General features: G+C 43.3%; 1 protein-coding gene across 4 annotated transcripts in view; it reads right to left on the bottom strand.

The window, feature by feature from the left end:
- ogg1 (8-oxoguanine DNA glycosylase) overlaps nucleotides 1–18,640 on the bottom strand; it is a 31,513-nt gene extending 12,873 nt beyond the window's left edge. For 2 of the 4 annotated variants that reach the window (XM_069936734.1, XM_069936737.1), the window contains exons 1-4: nucleotides 18,549–18,640; nucleotides 12,583–12,716; nucleotides 8,720–9,162; nucleotides 1,773–1,952 (exon numbers count right to left, since the gene is read on the bottom strand). In XM_069936734.1, the coding sequence (XP_069792835.1) occupies nucleotides 1,773–1,952; nucleotides 8,720–9,162; nucleotides 12,583–12,692 (733 nt within the window). In that variant the 5' untranslated portion in view covers nucleotides 12,693–12,716; nucleotides 18,549–18,640. Of the gene's footprint in view, nucleotides 1–1,772; nucleotides 1,953–8,719; nucleotides 9,163–11,388; nucleotides 11,520–12,582; nucleotides 12,717–15,972; nucleotides 16,014–18,548 lie in introns of those variants that run through there. The other 2 variants (XM_069936735.1, XM_069936736.1) reach the window with 2 other exon arrangements.
- Nucleotides 18,641–18,846: the final 206 nt, after the last annotated feature.

Raw genomic sequence — 18,846 nt, 5'->3', positions numbered from 1 at the left:
TCAACTGGGCACACCCTCACTTTCCAGCCCTGATCTTCTGTTTCTGTGGTAATATTAGTGTAGAACACAGATCTAAATGCATCTCATCCACACGAGTCCCCAGTAGATCGTGCAACTGCTTCAAATAAAAGGAGTACATGGTTTGCTGATGTAATATCACCACCTTTTGGTCGCAACGAAGCATAACAGCAGAACTACATTTCGGGAAGAGAAGATAACTCCATCAATGAAACACGAGAACGAGTTGCTGTACTCTTCAACAAGCAGTAAGCAATCGGAGAGAGTCAGTGGGTCAGACCACATCCGTGAAGAAAAATGGACAGTCCAAACTCACCAGCTCTTTGCTATCAATAGCCAAGCTTGTTTCAGCTGGGAATGACCTGGTTTCCCCAACTTACTGGCCTTTTTGATTGTCTCACTATATTGTCAATACTCAGTAAAGGGGGAAGCATGACATTTCATTTGTTTTTTTTCTCCAAAGAAGCAGCCTGACCTTCTGAGCATGTTCTGCTTTTAGTTGGCAGTGCACGTGATTGAGCTGTCTCCAATAGGGTTTAGATTTGCCCAATTTACACCCCATTACCCCACACCACCCCCCCCACCACATTTTGAACTTTGGGAGGAAACTGGAGCTCCTGGGGAAAATCCACGCAGACACGGGGAGAACGTACAAACTTCTTAGAGCGGGATTCGAACCCTGGTCTCGATCGCTAATGCTGTAAAGGTGTTGCGCTAAACCGTGTCACCCAGGGGTAACATTGAAGCACCCATATACAAAGTATCCTGAATGAAGCTGTGGTGAGAGACCTGAATTGGTTGGTGGATGGATTAAATGAGATCAATGGTGGACGAGGCAGATGGTTGAGGTAGAGTGAGTGAACAGCCGAGATGACATGTGGCAATGGTTTATAAAGATGTTTAGAGAAGAAGAATTTCCATCATCAAGTATTAAAGGACTATTCAACTTCACAGAACATAATGCCCAAACTCCAGTCCTAATCTCATCTTGAATGCACCCTTGAGAATTAGTTCACACACAAGGCTGCAAGGAAGACTCAGATCCACAGCTAACAGCACTCTCCAGCAACATTAGGTCCACATGGTCTCCGGCCAGCAGCCAGCTGTCTGTTTTAGACAATAAGTGCTGGAGTAGGCCATTCAGCCCATCGAGCCAGCACCGCCATTCATTTAGATCATGGCTGATCTTCCACTATCAGTATCCTGTCCCTTCCTTCTCCCCATAACTCTCAATTCCCCTGTCCACAACAATCTTATCTAACTCCCCCTTGAATTTATGCAGAGAACTAACCTCTACCACCCTCTGCGGCAAAGCATCCACAGACCAACAATTCTTTTGTAAAAAAAAATTCTCATCTCTCTCCTAAAGGGCCTTCCCTGTATTCTTAAGTTATGGCCTCTACTCCTAGTCTCCTCAACATTGGGAACATTTAATCAGTTTCTATCGTGTCCAATCCCTTAATAATTTTATATACCTCAATTATATCTCCCCTCATCTTTCTAAATTCCAACGTATACAACTCCAGTTTATCCAACCTTCTGGAATACGTTGATCCCATCCCAGGAACTAACCTTGTGAATCTACCTGCACTCCCTCAGTTGCGAGAATGTCCTTCCTCAAATTAGGAGACCAGAACTCGACACAATACTCCTGGTGTGGTCTCACCAGGGCCCTGTACAACTGCAGAAGGATATCTTTATTCCTTTACTCTATTCCCCTTTTTATGAAGGCCAACATGCCATTTTCCACTCACCTGCCAGCACCTGCAGTGTGGGGAACGTGTGGTAGTCACAGGAGTCCAGTGTGCACAGCCTCTCCCCGAAGGTCTGGCACAGGCGCTCAATCATTCCGGTGATGCGCACGATGTTGTTGTTGGAGCTACAGATGAAAGAGAAAAGACACTCAATTGGATCTTGACGCAGGATGCGGACACCTGAAACAAAGAATGCAAGGACAGTTACTCCCTGCAGATCTAAAAAACTGTCCAAATAGAACCTCAATTTAAAGCCTAAGAAAAATTTTGAATTTAAATCTTAAGGGAGTCAAAAGATGATGGGGCAATTACACTGGACAACAATCTTTTTTCCTGAAAAAGATTATAATGGACAACTTCAAACCCAACATAAAGATAATTTAAGATTCGCTGTATCACATTGGAAGTTAGAGAAACACTAAATGAACTTTTATTGAATTTAGCATGTTTAATTGCATAATGACGCTGACACATTGCATTAGTTCAACTGACCTAAAAATGTTTTGGCGCTGATTTTCATTTGTACTCAGCATCTGATGCCTCTCGCGTCAGTCCAACACTAGTCAGCCAGCACTGATGGATTCCAGTTGCCCGGATACCACTTTTCCAATATCCCGGTGAAACCTTTCACTGTGTTTGTCACTGACTGCACCAAGATCAGCAGGGAAGTGCGACTGCAGACAATGACTTGTTGCAGTTCATGGTTTTGGATGCTGGAAGCATGTTGTCAATCAGTTGGATGTAATTTGGTGCTCTGTAAATTCTCAATAATATTGTTAAATGCCTCCCATCCTATTTTCTCCAGCCTCATCAGCAGATCTTCATACCACCTGTCATTGATGATGTGTCTGATTTGCGGACCAACGAAAGTGCCTTCCTTAAACTTGGCATTAGTTACTCCTGGAAACCTGACTCAAACTGGAAAGCCATGACCTTCATTGCTTTCACACAACTTCTCAACAATCCGAGTTTCATATGAAGGGGAGGCAGACAAATCTTTGGTGGGTCGACAAGTGGTTTAAGTGCCATGCTTTTCTGAATGCTTATGGGGCGACCAGTTCTTTTTAGTGTAACATGACTCTCCCATTTACAAATGAAACAACAGTATTTGGTGCATCCGAGGTGTATTCCTAGAAGTGCCAATACTTTCAAATCACCACAGATGTTCCAATTGTAAATATGTGTTTCAACAACAGTTTCATGTTGCTGCAGGGACGCTTTCATGTGTACTGCGTGCCAATAGGTACTGAAGGGTGGTCAATGCCATTGTGTAACAGCTTTTCGGCTTAACTTTGATGAAACTATAAAAAGACATCATTTTTGTAACTCATGCACACCACCCACAGCCTATCAAGGCCAGTGCAGAAACAGAGGTTGCCAACCTGTGTAATGAAATGTGTCAAGTATTGCTGACGGCTCTGAAAGCCAGACATTTTTTTTTAATACCCAGGGACAGCAAACCCCATCCTTGGGAGTCTTGAACCAAATAGTTCTGCTTTTGCTTTTGACAAACCCAAGTCCCTGACCATGTCATTGCTGTGTTATCAGATGGTAACCAGGCATAAACAGTTCAACATCTGGATCAGTCTCGTTTTCTACATCTGGATCGTGCATTGTGACACGTTCATCTGGGCTCCATGTGCTCCATGTGGCACTGGCAAACTATTGTCACGGCTGAAGGCAGATTGGGGTATTCAATATATTCCTTATTTTTAGTAGAGAAGCCAGATACATAATTCAGACAAAAGTACAGTCCCTCACGTGATCCTTTTGTTCTCGCCAGATCACCAGGACTGCAAATGCCATTGACTTCCAAGTACCACTGAGCCAAGCTCTCGTGTTGACTACACATGCTGCACAACAAATGTGAGGAGCCAGGGTTTGCCTTGGTCATCAATTTTACAACCAAAATAGAGCTCATAGGCTTTCTTAATAAGTGCAGTCATGCTGAGACTTAAGCATATACTCGCAACAAATGTAACAGAACGTATCGCAGCTGTTTCAACATTGATGAGGCATTTCTGCTGTATTGAAACTTCCTGAACTATTGCTATATACACTCACTGCTATTGCCTGAAGAACATGTGCATCTATAATCAATGTAATGGACAGCATCTGCATATGTGAGCTGTTTTTTAAAGCCTGTCTGCATTTATCCTGACTTAAGCCTGCCTAGGCCTAAGGGAACATATGCACAGTACCTGCGCTGAGTGCATGTCCAGGCAAGCTTGGACTGACCAAAACAGCTTGCTTTGTGGGCAATATTCTAGAAGACTTAAAATATGACAGGAAATCACAAAAATAGGTTACATCTTCTCATGATCTGATAACACAGCAAGAATTTGGGCCACTGATCACAAAAACCACCTTAACATGTTCTTATCACATACCAGTGTTTAGATACAACTTTTTTTGTGAATTCCTGTCATTTTTTTAAAAAAACAAATTTATTTGTTTACAGTACAACATAATAATAGAATTGTAACCAAACGATACTTACAATTATCAAAATAGAATAAAAAATAAATGGTTGTACTGTGCATAAAAGTAAGAGAGAAGCAAGTATAAAAGAAAAAAGAATAGATATATGTGCAAAGCTACTGTGATAACTACCCACCTCCCAAAAAGGAAAGGCAGGATATTAATAAAATAGAATTAAACCAACATTAAATTCAACCATAAAGATTTTTAAAAAGTGGCGGTGGGGTGTAGAGGAGAAAACATTAGATATCCAAACCCATAATATCTAAATGTGGTTTTCATATTTTTAAGTATGTATCACTCCCATTTCTAATATTATAAATCACCTTTTCTAAGGGAATACAATTTTGCATCTCCCTCTTCCAACAATCAATTTTAAGACGGGATTCAGATTTCCATGCAATTGCTATACATCTCCTGGCCACCGCCAATGCGACTTTAAAAAATTTTAATTGATATTTTGACAATTTCAGTTGGGGTTCCAAACCATATACCAAAAGAAAAAACTCAGGTGTTAATGGTTAATGCATTTTTATGACTTGTTCCAAAAACTTGCCCACATCTTTCCAAAATAATGTCACCTTAGTAGATGACCAGGTAGAATGTATAAACAAACCAATTTCTGTGCCACATCTAAAACATAAATTTGGAAAACTTGGATTAAATTTATTTAATTTATGTGGGGTTAACTACAATTGATGAATAAATTTATAATTAACTAACCTATAGCGAACATTAATTATATCTCTTATCTTCTTTTCTTTGGCTTGGCTTCGCGGACGAAGATTTATGGAGGGGGTAAAAAGTCCACGTCAGCTGCAGGCTCGTTTGTGGCTGACAAGTCCGATGCGGGACAGGCAGACACGGTTGCAGCGGTTGCAGGGGAAAATTGGTTGGTTGGGGTTGGGTGTTGGGTTTTTCCTCCTTTGCCTTTTGTCAGTGAGGTAGGCTCTGCGGTCTTCTTCAAAGGAGGTTGCTGCCCGCCAAACTGTGAGGCGCCAAGATGCACGGTTTGAGGCGTTATCAGCCCACTGGCGGTGGTCAATGTGGCAGGCACCAAGAGATTTCTTTAGGCAGTCCTTGTACCTCTTCTTTGGTGCACCTCTGTCACGGTGGCCAGTGGAGAGCTCGCCATATAACACGATCTTGGGAAGGCGATGGTCCTCCATTCTGGAGACGTGACCCATCCAGCGCAGCTGGATCTTCAGCAGCGTGGACTCGATGCTGTCGACCTCTGCCATCTCGAGTACTTCGACGTTAGGGATGTAAGCGCTCCAATGGATGTTGAGGATGGAGCGGAGACAACGCTGGTGGAAGCGTTCTAGGAGCCGTAGGTGGTGCCGGTAGAGGACCCATGATTCGGAGCCGAACAGGAGTGTGGGTATGACAACAGCTCTGTATACGCTTATCTTTGTGAGGTTTTTCAGTTGGTTGTTTTTCCAGACTATATCTCTTATACTGTCCCAACAAATGTCAGACCAGCAAAAAGGATCAATTTCAGTTCCCAAATCTGATTCCCATCTTTCTTTTGATTTATTCAAATCTGGTTTAGGAGATACAATTTAGAAATAAGTTTCTTTGTAATTCCCTCATGAATCAATCTCCACTCCAGTAATCTGCGGTGAAATTAATTCTGGGCCTAATATGTCTCTTAAAGAAGATCTGTCGTTTTTAACATGCTTCAAGCTATGAAATGCAACATGTTATTGAAAATTCATGTTCTGCATTTGCACTTGGACTTCTTCCCTGCTGATCTTGGTGCAGTCAGCGACGAACATAGTGAAAGGTTTCACCAGGACATTACGACCATGGAAAACCAGTATCAAGGCAACTGGAATCCATCGATTCTGGCCGACTATTGCTGGACACTGGCATGAGAGGCATCAGATGCTGAGTACAAACAAAAATCAGCGGCAAAATATTTTCAGGCCAAATGAACGAACGCAATGTGTCAGCACCATTGTGCAATTAAACATGATAAATTCAATAAAAGTTAATTTAATGTTTCTTCAACTTCCTTCGTGACACAGCAAATCTGAAATTAGCTTTGTGTTCAGCTTGAAGTTGTCTATCATAATCCTCTTTTTTTCAGGGAGCTAACATTTTGGAAAAATATTGTTGGCTAGTGTAATCACCACTAACACCATATGTTACTGCTCCTTCACTGTAACTATAAAACCAACACACTGCTGCTTTATATATCGGACATTTTGTCTATCATATCTAACCAAGTTATTGGTTCTACCTGAAAGAATCTGTGCAGTAGCAATGAATATATCTCACATTTAGATGGTTCAAAGGGTTAATAGTCCCACAACACTAGTTCTGTACACTAATGCAAACAGGAGGAAACCATTCTGCCCCTGTAAGCTTGTTCTGTATACAATTAGAAGGTAGCTGACAACATAGAAATGTTGCAGGAACTTAATCAGTCTCGCAGCATCCATAAGACTCGGTACATTACCGATGTTTCGGGCTGAAGGTACGAGTGAAAAAAGACAGGTGTCTGTATTTCAGGCTGGGAAAAGGGGGAAGAATGGGAGGGGGAGGAGTACAGACCAAGAAGCGGCACAAGGTGCTAATTGGATATGATCAGGAGAGCTGAGAATTGATGTTGGCTCTGTGAAAGGAGAGAAAGGGGAAGACAGAGTGAGAGGAAAGGTGACAGGGGAAGAAGATTGGGGGAGGGGAGGGGTTTAACGGAAACCGGATGTTAATGCCATCCGGATGGAGGGTGCCTAAATGGAAGATGAAGTGCTGTTCCTCCAATCTGTGGGTGGTCTCAGTCTGACAGTGCATGAGATCATAGACAGACATGTTGGCAAAGGAATGGGACAGGGAATTGAAATGGGTGCCCACTGTGAGAAGCGGACAGAGATGAGGTGCTCAACAAAGCAGTCTGTGTCCAGTCTCACCAATGTAGCAGAGGCCACATATAGGGAGATGTGAGGGGAAAGCCTTTTATGTACAGTGGTTAATATCTGGAACTCACTGCCAGAGGAGGTGATCGACTCATATACAGTAACTATGTTTAAGTGATACTTGAACAGCCATTTGAATTGGCAAAGGTGTGGCAAGAATCACACCTAATGAAGGTAAATGGGATGAGTATATTGGGCAAAAAAAAAGATCAGCATAAAAGTGATGGACAGAAGGGCCCATTTCTGTGCAGTACAACTCCTTCTCTCAATGATTACAATTATTAATGATGATTAAACGTTCTTGTTCAGAAACATTAACTCTGCTGCATTTCCAAAGATGCTGCCTGATTTGCGGAAAGCTTCCAACATTTTAGACATACAGCACGGCCACAGGCTACAGGTCAACTCCGATTATCCAAAATGGTCCGGACCGGGTCCTTGTCAGTTAAATGTGGGTTTTGTTTTCGGAGAACTGGTCATTTATTTTTATAAACAGCCCCAGTTGCAACAGCAAATTACTTGTAACAGTGAGATAAGATTCACAATCAACAAAGGGAAGGCTTTTTAAGCATTAAAATTATGTTTAATTCTTACCTAAAAAATGCTGGCCATTGCCAATCACCGAGACCTCCCAACCACCGCCGATCCTCGATATTTACGCACCGCTGCTGGACCAGTCAGCGGGCTCCTGTCTCCCCTGGTCACCGGAGCTCCCAACCCCGACACCCGAGTCCCGACACTGAAACCTCCACTGCCAGGCCTACCGCAGACACACACAGGGTGTCTGGTGCGCAGATGTAGTAGGCGGCCAAGGGGAAGTAGGGAAAGGGAGGGGAGGGAACGCCACTGAGCCAGAGGTCCCGCTCCTGCCTGGGAGGCCACTCTCCTTGAGGATGCCGGGTCAAGGGATTCTTCCGACCGCTTGTGGCTGGGAGACAGTGGCACACAGTTTAAGGGAGAGTTGGAGAGAAAAGTCAAAAGGGGAAAGTAAAGAAGAAATGGAAAGAGAGAGGAGAGGGAGTTGCGTGAAACGAGGACAATCGTCGTTCTCATTTCATGTCGAGCGAATTTTTTTCCCCAACCTTTGAGGTCAGTTCGGCTCCGAAAAAATTTCAGATAAATGAGGATTTCTGATTGTTTTGGATATCCCTATTTATTCAAATTTTTTTTAAAAATTTGGATAAATAAGGATTTCTGAAAATCTGATTTTGGATAATTGGAGTTGTAATGTATTTTGGCCCTCTTGTCCGTGATGCCCAATTGACACCCCATTAACCTACACCCCCGGTTCATTTTTGAAGGGTGGCAGGAAACCAGTGCCCCCCGGAAAACCCTACGCAGACACGGGGAGAACATAAACTCTTTATGGACAGCGCGGGATACAAATCCCTGTCCCGATCGCTGGCGCTGTAAAGGCGTGGCAATAACCACAACGTCAACCATGCCGCTTATTTGAATAATAATGACTGATTTAACTGCTTTCTTCAGATCGTATTTCAATTTATGCAGCATAAATGGGAAACCTCTTTGTCAGGAAATACCCACCATGGAAATTCTGCGCCACTCGCTCGAAGTGTTTGTCAGCCTTCATCCAGTGAGCATATAGGTCAGAGAGCTGCACACGCAACTGAAAATAGTCACTCAATATCCTGCTCTCTTCTTGATCCAAATCTCCGGATTCCCTTTTCAAAAATCCAGGTGTGGTATCATTTGTCTGCTGTGTGCACTCCGCTGGTTCCATTTTCATTTTCTCAGTTTCTTGCAGTGTCCCATCTTCACATTTAATTTCACTTTTGATAACATTTTCCTTTTTAACAGTTACCAGACGTGTAGATGGGTCACTCCTCCTTCTGTAGCCTGTTTGTTTTTGAGGGCTGTCTGCCTCCTTGCAATATGTTCGATACCAGATGCGATCCCGGGTCTGCGTCAGTGTCCACACGCGATCGGCCAAGACCCCTGTCCAGTGTCCAGGGTTCTTCTCCTGCCATCTGCAAAGCAAGCCATCCATGAAAGTGAGGAATTCTATAATGCTGAACAGAAGGTGATGTTCATCAAGCTGGCACTGAGCTCTGCTGAACAGTGCAGGAGGCCTCCATCACAAGGGGAACGGGATGGATAATTACAGTGACAGCTAAGTGTTGGGTCACGAAGACTGAACAAAACATGGGGACTTCATCACATGCATTGAAAGCGATGCCCTGGAATGAAAGAAGTGAATCTTCCCTACAAAAAGTTGAAAGGGAAGAGAGGTAAAACTTGCCCGGTGGAGGAAGTGATGGAAATTGTAAAGGATCATCTATTCGATACAGAGTGGGGTGCAATGTGATGACTGCGGGGCTATAGTCCTTACTGTAGCATGTGAGAACAGAGGTGCAGGAAATCAAGAAGATGTGGGCGAAGGATCCGCCAATACGCTACAGTTCAGGATAAAGGGTAGATATCTCAGAAGCATCTGTATGGAAAGCCTTGCCATCAGAACAGATGGGGGTCGCACGGTTGCGTAGCGGTTACCGCAACGCCTTTACAGTGCCAGCGATCGGGTCTGGGATTCGAATCCGGCGCTCTCTGTAATTTGTAGGTTCTCCCCGGGGGCTCTGGTTTCCTCCCACCATTCAAAACGTACTGTGGAGTGTAGGTTAATGGGGTGTAAATTGAGTGGCCTGACTTGTGGGCCAAAATGGCCTGTTACCATGCTGTGTGCCTTAAAAAAAAAAGGCTTTTCATACAGATGCTTATGAGGTTTCTACCTTTTTTCCTATTGATGGCCACGTCTTGTTTATTGGAGGCAAAGGAATGGGGAAACTGAAGTGGAATCCTTACATGAAGCAGGGTGGGAAGAATTATAGTCCCAATGGGGAGTCTGTGAGCTTATGATGCTTAACAGAGGTAAAGAGCCGCAAAGGACTGAATAAACAAGTGGCTCTCAACCTTCCCTTCCCACTCATATACCCACTTAAGTAATCCCTATGTCATAGATGCTCTGTGATTAGTAAGGGATTGCTTAAGGTGGGATGTGGGTGAAAAGTAAAAGGTTGAAAACCACTGTTTTAATTGTCCCTCAAGTGCACGGTTTCATATCTCGAAAGGAAATTAGGGCCAAACACAATTTTTCTCAAGCAAAATATTTCAGTCACAATTGGGTCTAGAGCAGTGGTTCTCAACCTTCCCTTCCCACTCGCATCCCACCTTAAGCAATCCCTTACTAATCACAGAGCACCGACAGCACAGGGATTACTTAAAGTGGGATGTGAGTGGAAAGAGAAGGGTTGAGAACCACTGGAATAAACAATCTGCTGGAAGAACTCAGCCAGCCAAGCAACATCTATGGAAGGAAAAAAAAGAATGGTCATCGTTTTGGGCTAGAACTCTTCATCAGCACAGAAGGGAGAAACCAGTCTAATGTGGACAGGATGAGAGGGATTGGATAGGAGCCAGTGAGGGATTGGTGGGCCAGAGAGGGGTGAAGGTTGACAGGCAGAGGTACTTGACTGCCTCTAACACAGACAAAGGAAGAGAGAAACAAACGAAAGGAGTGAGGACTGAGCAAAGTCAGTACCACATATCCCACAAGTGAAAGATAGAATGGAGCTCAAGTAGATTTGCACGCTCTCACCTCTGACCTGGAACAGCGTAAGGAGGAGAAATTGCCGAATCTGAGAATGCATCGTTGGAGGGGAACTGGTTTGTTTTCCGTTCGAAATAAAAAAGGCAAAAGGTCCTGAGCCCATCCTGGTATTGACTGGAGGCTTGAAGGACTGCATGCCCATAGTAACGATGAGGAAATCAGAGACCACAGCACGTGAGACGCGCCATGAGTGGAAGTGAAACTGGATCAAGAGATAAAGGAAGGAGTCGCAGCAGAAAGAAATGAGCTGGGTGGGGCAAGAGGAAAATGAAACACCGAATTGGTCTGGTATGAGGACCACATATTGCTGGCTTATCTTCACCAAATGGAAAGAAATATCTCTCCACCAAGTGTGGTGATGCAATCTGTTCATGACAAAACCAACCAGTGGCACCTTATGTATGAGTATAGAGCATTCAATGACATACAGCAAGCAATTCTCGACGCTGCTCAGGTGGATTGATAAAATCAAAGTGTAAAAATCTGCTACAGGACCTGGGTTTCTACATTTTTTGTTTATATCACTTATGAAACTGTTTTTCAAATACCACATAAATGAACTTAGTTGGCGTAGCAGTTAGCACAACACCTTTGCAGGGCCAGTGATCGGGACCAGGATTCAAATCCCATGCTGTCTGTAAGGAGTTTGTACGTTCTCCCCATGTCTGCGTGGGGTTTCTTCCAGGGACTCTGGTTTCCTCCCACCGTTCGAAACGTATCAGGGGTGTAGGTTAATCGGGTGTAAACTGTGCGGACTCATGGGCTGAAATGGTCTGTTACCGTGCTGTATGTCTAAACTTAAAAGAAAATATAAAAGAAAGTTAAAGACCATGATGTCATAGTGATACACTAACCTATTTTATTCTCTCTGCTTTTAGATCAATTCCGCCACTCACTGAATGAGGGAAATTTGCAATCGCCAATTAACCCTACTGAATTGGACATATCTGAGAGAAAACTAGACCTCCCAGAGGAAACCGACTCAATCAGAGAGAGAATGAGCAGACAGCACCATAAGTGACGATTGAGCTGAGATGCCTGAACCGGTGAAATGATAGCTGCACCACCCAAGTTGTCTCCTCAGGATTTGCATTGCCATTTTGTTGATCTGTGAGCCACCTTATCTAGCTCTCAACCTAACCCTCTGCTTCAACACTATCACACTAACCTTAGTCCAAAAATACGGCTGCCTGCTTAATCCCACCCCTCGTCCCAAATCAAACAAGATTGTATGGATTCAGTACTTACAAGAACAGGGCTTCCACTTTCCACTGTGTCCCTAGCCTAGGCTTACAACTGGTACAATTAAGGAGTTTGCTGGGCCTATTCAGAGACCATATTGCAATGTAACTTATGGATCAGAACTGGTGAAGGAAGCGGATTTCTTTTTTGTTCAAAATATTGGTGCTGTTTGGGTGGCACAGTTGGCGTAGCGGTGAGCGTTTTGCCTTTACAGCGCCAGCTATCGGGACCGGACCAGGGTTTGAATCCCGTGCTGTCTGTAAGCAGTTTATACGTTCTCCCCGTGTCTGCGTGGATTTTCCCTGAGAGCTCCAGTTTCATCCCACCATTCGAAACATACCATGAATGTATGCTAATGGGGTGTAAATTGGGTGGCACAGACTCGTGGGCCAAAATGGCCTATTGCCATACTGTATGTCTAATTTTTTTTACAAAATGCACCTTAATGCACACAGGAAGTTGATTCTAATTAGTTAAATTAAAACTAATTCTACAAATGAAGAAATACTCTAATCCAATAACAACCAAAGCCAAACCTTACCGGAAAGACTGTCCACAAGAGAGGACGATATCCAGCCTCAGTTCCAAGGGAGTGCAGGGGATTGAGTGCCAGAGTGAAGGGCAGTCGGACAGTATACTGTGTCGTTGCATGATTTGGTTAACAATAGATTATCCCTGCAAAATTAACAAAGTACTTTATTGCTGTGAACAGTCTGTTTCAGACAGAAAAAAATAACCATATTCAACCGCATTGGTGAGGAAGGAATTTAAAAGTTAATTCCCACATAAATTACCCCCAGTTTAGGTGGCTGGCAGGAGGATTAAGGGTGGCATTTATAACATGTTACAGAGATAAAATTACCAGGAAATTAATGTGGGAATGAGACCGAGGAGTGCTGGCATAAACTCGATGGGCCAAATGTTCTTTATAGAGCAAGTGGACATTTTTGGGAAGGCCATTATTTATTGCCAAATCCTAATCGCTCTTGAGAACATAATGGAGGGCTATTTTTTGATCTGCAGAATAGTTTTTATTAAGACCATGTGCAATATAAGTTGAATTGCAAAATCATATTCATATTTAATAACGTTGGTATAGATCAGTGGTTCTCAACCTTTTTTGCCAGAGGCCCCACTTTAATTTTTCAAAAAACGTATGCCCCACCATTAGTGGAAAAAACATATATTCAAATGAGGTTTTAATTAAATAATTTACTACAAGTGTATTTCAATGCAATTAAGGTCGGGAATACACTGGAACACATGCTTCATATTCAACGACTACCTCAATATGTCAACCATCTCAAACAATTGTAATCACTTCATTGGGAACCTTGCCCCTGACTGCAGATTTTTTTCGATTCGAGGAACTAATTTTGTTGGTTTCAACCTTAAATCTCCACCTTTTATAATTTCCAATCGGTTTCTCTTAGCTTGTAGCAAATCACCAACAGCACTGAAGCCACATTCTACTAAATAAGGTGATGGAAAATGTCTCAATAGTTCCCTTGCTAAAGTAGTGGAGTTTGGGTATTTCTTTTCAATCTCGTTAGACAGCCACATCATGGTTCCTTTCACTTTGAACAGAGTTTTCACAGATTCATCATGTTGCAACTCGGATAACTCCTCTTGGTATTGCACTGGAACTTCAGAGAAGTCCACCAGCAATGGCTGAGCTGACCAAGAAGGAAAATCAATTGCCTTCAAAATCACAAAATCTATCATTGAAGTCAGTAACCAACATTTTCAAATGGTCAACAATGACATTTGTAGCAGCATTAGTTACCTCACATTTATTCAACCAATAGAATTGACTGAAATTTCTTGTTGAGATCATTTGGAATCCTTGTCGCAAATGAGATCATTTGGAATGGATGATAATAAGACCGGTCAGAAAAAATATAATTATAATGTTAACCAAGGATAACAGCAGTTAAAATAAGAGATACAACAGAGAAACATCAGAATAGCAAAAACACTTTAAGAAAATAAAAAGAACAAAGTGATTTTACTTGGAAGTTACCACACTTGTGCCGTACTGACAGTGTTGCCAAGTCGCATCTTTCACACCAACATAACAAGCTCATTTTTTTCCAAACCAACTTTTTGATTATTTCCCAAAATATTCCTACATCCCACTAAAATATTCTTAAGCACCACGCCCCACCAAAATATTCCCACACCCCTCCTTGAGAGTCTTCAGCATAGATGCTCACTTTGTGCAGTCGTGCAAATCAAATACAAGCTAGCCATACACGTCCCTTATGATCATGGCAAATTTTCTACTTTAATTGCACCACCAGCAATAACCACGGTGACGAAATTGTGCTACGATTAATCTTTAGTTTAACGTTAAACTATTTTTCATTATATATGTCTTAGTAAGGTTATTTTGTGGGTTTGGTCTCAAGGGTACAAAGACTAAACACATTTGCATTTTAAATGTACAGCGAGAGATTGAAGATGGCAGCTGGTATCATCTTAGAGACTGAAGTCTGCTGTGACTATGGTTACAGGGAGATGATGGTTTTTGAGATAAGGTGCACAGTGGACTGAACAAGAAACCATTTTGCTGGTCCATACCAGGTAGCTCAGAAGCAGGAGGGAAACATCAAACAGAGACAATTACTTTGATTTTTAAAATCACGCTTTTTAGCATGAAGATGTCAAAGGGTTCAGAAGAACTCCAAAGATAGTTATGATGTCATACCATGCGACATGAGAGATTTGCAAGAAATAAAGTATCAAAATCAGAGACATTTTGGGTCAGTTGAAGAGAAGGCCATCCTGTATCAACAGGATGGGAAAAGCAGCCACCAATTCCTTTAAAAGGACGACTGCCTGCGTTCTCCGTAATAAAAGGAGGAACACCAGAAGTGGTATTTTAAAAGAAATAGCCACTACGACTGCCTCGAAGAAAAGAGGGCAGCCTCGCGTGTCCACGGGAAAATGGTTACTTTGATTAAGAAAGAAATCATCGAGGAAAACAGACTCCACAACCCTTCGGCAAGATAAGAGTGAAATCACTCGTATGAAGAGATTATCTCTCTGAAAAACAGCTCATCAAGAAAATTTGTGAGTCCTAACAACTTAGGTACAGTGAGGTTTTCCCTGAATGAATGACAATTTTATGTTAGTTGGGTACCTTGAGTGTCATCTGATGCAATCCAAATTAATTAATATGTGGTTATGATATTACATATTTTAGTTATGGGATTAGATTAGGGTTGGGGGCTGGTGGGAGCGTCGAGGGTTTTTTTTAGTTTTTGTTTCGATATACTTTCAGCATATATTTATTAACATTGTAGTATGGTTTCCTTACCATTGCTGTTATTATGATCTTACACATGTTGGTTAAATAAAATTTCCAAAAAAAAAGAAAATTTGTGAGTTTAAAGAGGACTGAAGACATGATATTTCAAAATGGTCCGTGATTACTTCTGAACTGCGATTTTAAAATAGTCAGGTTTAACATAACATGTTCGATGCTGAAATTGAAAATGGACTTTTCAGAATGATGCCTAAACTGTAATCATTTGGGATTTGGCCACACATACACACACATTTTACATTTGCGCATAGTGGGGTTCACTTTGGAGTTAAGTAAGAAATGTTCTGTTATTAATAGTTTAATAAAAACTATTATTTTGAATTTACCATTGTCTGGTGAATTTTCCATTGCTGTTCCTGTGTTAGTTCAGAACAAAGCCTAAGATTTCAAACCTAAGTGTCTGTAAGTCACCAGCTGCTATACTCCTGCAAGAAGTCTGGTATCTTAAATGTGAAGTAAAGTTTTGAATTATAGAAACCCTTTTGGGATTTTTTTTTTTAAAAGGAACAAGCGTGAAGTACTGTTTAGTCCTACTTGTGCTGCCCATCATCAAACTTCACCCTTGTTAATTAATGTTCAAATTTTGACAGAGTTATGTACCTGAAACATGCTGACGTGGACATTTTACCCCCTCCATAAATCTTCGTCCGCGAAGCCAAGCCAAAGAAAAAGAGAAAGAAAAAAAAATGGATACCATGGTTGAGCAGTGATTCTATCCCAGTCTGATGACCCAGTAGCCTGAACCACCAATCCAGATTTTTTAAAAAGTCAACCTTCCAGAACTCAGAGAGTCAGGCAGCATCTGTAGTGGGAAATTGTTGATGTTCTGGCTTAAGACCCTGTATCCCACAGGGGCGGCACGGTTGGCATAGCGGTGAGGGCGACAACTTTACATTGCCAGCAATGGGGACCAGGGTTCGAATCCCACGCTCTCTGTTTGTACATTCTCCCTTTACCCTAGGAGCTTCAGTTTCCTCCCACTGTTCAAAAACGTACCGGAGGTGCAGGTTAATTGAAATGTAAATTGGGCGCCACGGACTTGTACGCCGAAACGGCCTGTTACTGTGCTGTATATCTAAATTTAAAAATGTAAAGATTTACCGTAGTTCAAGCAACAGAAACATTTGACAAAACATTACCAAATAAATTGAGGTACAGAATAAAATTTGATCTTATAGCATCAGTGTGAAAAAATTTTTAGTCAATTTTTGCCAAGGACTTGTATTCTAGAGCATCACAAGCTAGATGGTTGGTATGTTAGCAAAGTGAAACTCCGCATAACAGAGGGGGTGTACTGTACAGGTATTGCTAATCCTCTACTGTATTTCATGTGATCTACTAAATAGAATTTTTAAAAAAATTATGAGCTAGGCTAGGAAAAAATACTCAGGTGACCTTGAAGTACTGTTTAGTCCTACTTGCGCTGCCCATCATCAAACTTCACCCTTGTTAATCAATGTTCAAATTCTGAGAGTTATGTACCTGAAACATTAACAGTTTCAGATGCTTCCTGACATCCTGAACGCACGCAGCATTTTCTGCTTTTATTTCAAACTTAAAACACCTGTACCATGGCCACCATTACAATCGCCCCACACCAGATGATCTATCACTGGCTCTCCACTCAGCCTCACCATCAGATTTCTGGATAGACAATGAACTCCACTACCCCACTCTCCCTGATTTTTGCACTAAAATTTATTTATTTTTAATTGTAATTTTATTCTAATATGCTGCAAAGTAATGAATTTCGTTACATTTTCAAATTTTGATTCAATTCTTTTCCCCAAACTCTCACACCAGTCTGTCATGCATCACTTTCTTGCCCTCTGTCAATCATGGTTCTTTAACCCACCTCCTATCAATCATTAATCAAACACCTTGTCAATCATGGTGCATTGGCCCTTCTCTTTCTGGTTTGGCTTCGCGGACAAAGATTTATGGAGGGGTAACGTCCACGTCAGCTGCAGGCTCGTTTGTGGCTGACAAGTCCGATGCGGGACAGGCAGGCACGGATGCAGCGGTTGCAGGGGAAAATTGGTGGGTTGGGGTTGGGTGTTGGGTTTTTCCTCCTTTGTCTTTTGTCAGTGAGGTGGGCATATATCATATTTCTCTTTGGCTTGGCTTCAGAAACGAAGATTTATGGAGGGGTAACGTCCACGTCAGCTGCAGGCTCGTTTGTGGCTGACAAGTCCGATGCGGGACAGGCAGGCACGGATGCAGCGGTTGCAGGGGAAAATTGGTGGGTTGGGGTTGGGTGTTGGGTTTTTCCTCCTTTGTCTTTTGTCAGTGAGGTGGGCATATATCATATTTCTCTTTGGCTTGGCTTCAGAAACGAAGATTTATGGAGGGGTAATGTCCACGTCAGCTGCAGGCTCGTTTGTGGCTGACCAGTCCGATGCGGGACAGGCAGGCACGGATGCAGCGGTTGCAGGGGAAAATTGGTGGGTTGGGTGTTTCCTCCTTTGTCTTTTGTCAGTGAGGTGGGCTCTGCGGTCTTCTTCCATTGCTGCCCGCCGAACCGTGAGGCGCCAAGATGCACGGTTGGAGGCGAGATCAGCCCACTGGCGGTGTGGCAGGCACCAAAAGCTTTCTTTATCCCTCTTCTTTGGTGCACCTCTGTCTAGGTGGCCAGTGGAGAGCTCGCATTGGCGCACCTCCTGTCAATCATGATTCAAAAGCTTATCAAGGGCACTCTCTCTTGCCAATCATTGTGCACTGCCCCTTCCCCTGTCAATCGTTGTCCAAACGCCCTGCCCCCATCTCACGCCAATCATGGTGCAGAGACCCGTCTGCAGCTGAGTTTCTCCAGCACGGGGTGTGCAGACAGAGGAAAATCGAGTGGGGGGGTGGGGGCTGCAGGTCTCCCCTCCCACCAGCAGTGCACCGCGGGCTGACCCTGTCCGTCACTCGCAAGGTCTCCCCCCCTGCCTTTGCTTTGCCCTCCGCCAGTCGTGCCTCCCCGTCCCGGGACCTGGCGCCGCAACGTCCTAATGAACCTTCCGCGCAGTCTGCGCCGCCTCCGCTCGCCCCTGCTGGCCGGTTCCGCTGGAGCTGAATCAATGGTTGCTGCACTGGTCTCAAGACAACTGCCCCAAACAGCCGGCTCGGATCAATGCAACCATTGACAAAGAGCCCAGCGGTTACTTGCAATCCCGCAGGAAAATAACTTTTACCTCGGGGTCTCCAGGCTTTCCTCGAAACGTGGCAGTGGCGCCCAATGCTCGTCTGAGTGTACAGACCGGAGCTCCGCATCAGCGGAGGAAGAGAGAGGGGAGGGGGGGGGGGGGGGGGGGGCGAGTCGCGGCCGCTTCCTCGTTCCCACTCCAGCTCGGGTGTGGTCCCAGGTCTGAAAGAAAAAGAAGAGACACCCCACGTGCAATTTCTCAAAGAACAGACTCGGTTCAGGGTTATTCACTTTCATGGCGTGTCCAAAAGTGTGAATGAACCAGAGAAAAGTTGGCCAGTCCCATT

The sequence above is a fragment of the Narcine bancroftii genome, chromosome 5, assembly GCF_036971445.1.
Source record: "Narcine bancroftii isolate sNarBan1 chromosome 5, sNarBan1.hap1, whole genome shotgun sequence".
NCBI lineage: Eukaryota > Metazoa > Chordata > Chondrichthyes > Torpediniformes > Narcinidae > Narcine > Narcine bancroftii.
The sequence above is the reverse complement of the archived record's forward strand: the minus strand, read 5'-3'. Positions and strand labels throughout refer to the sequence as shown.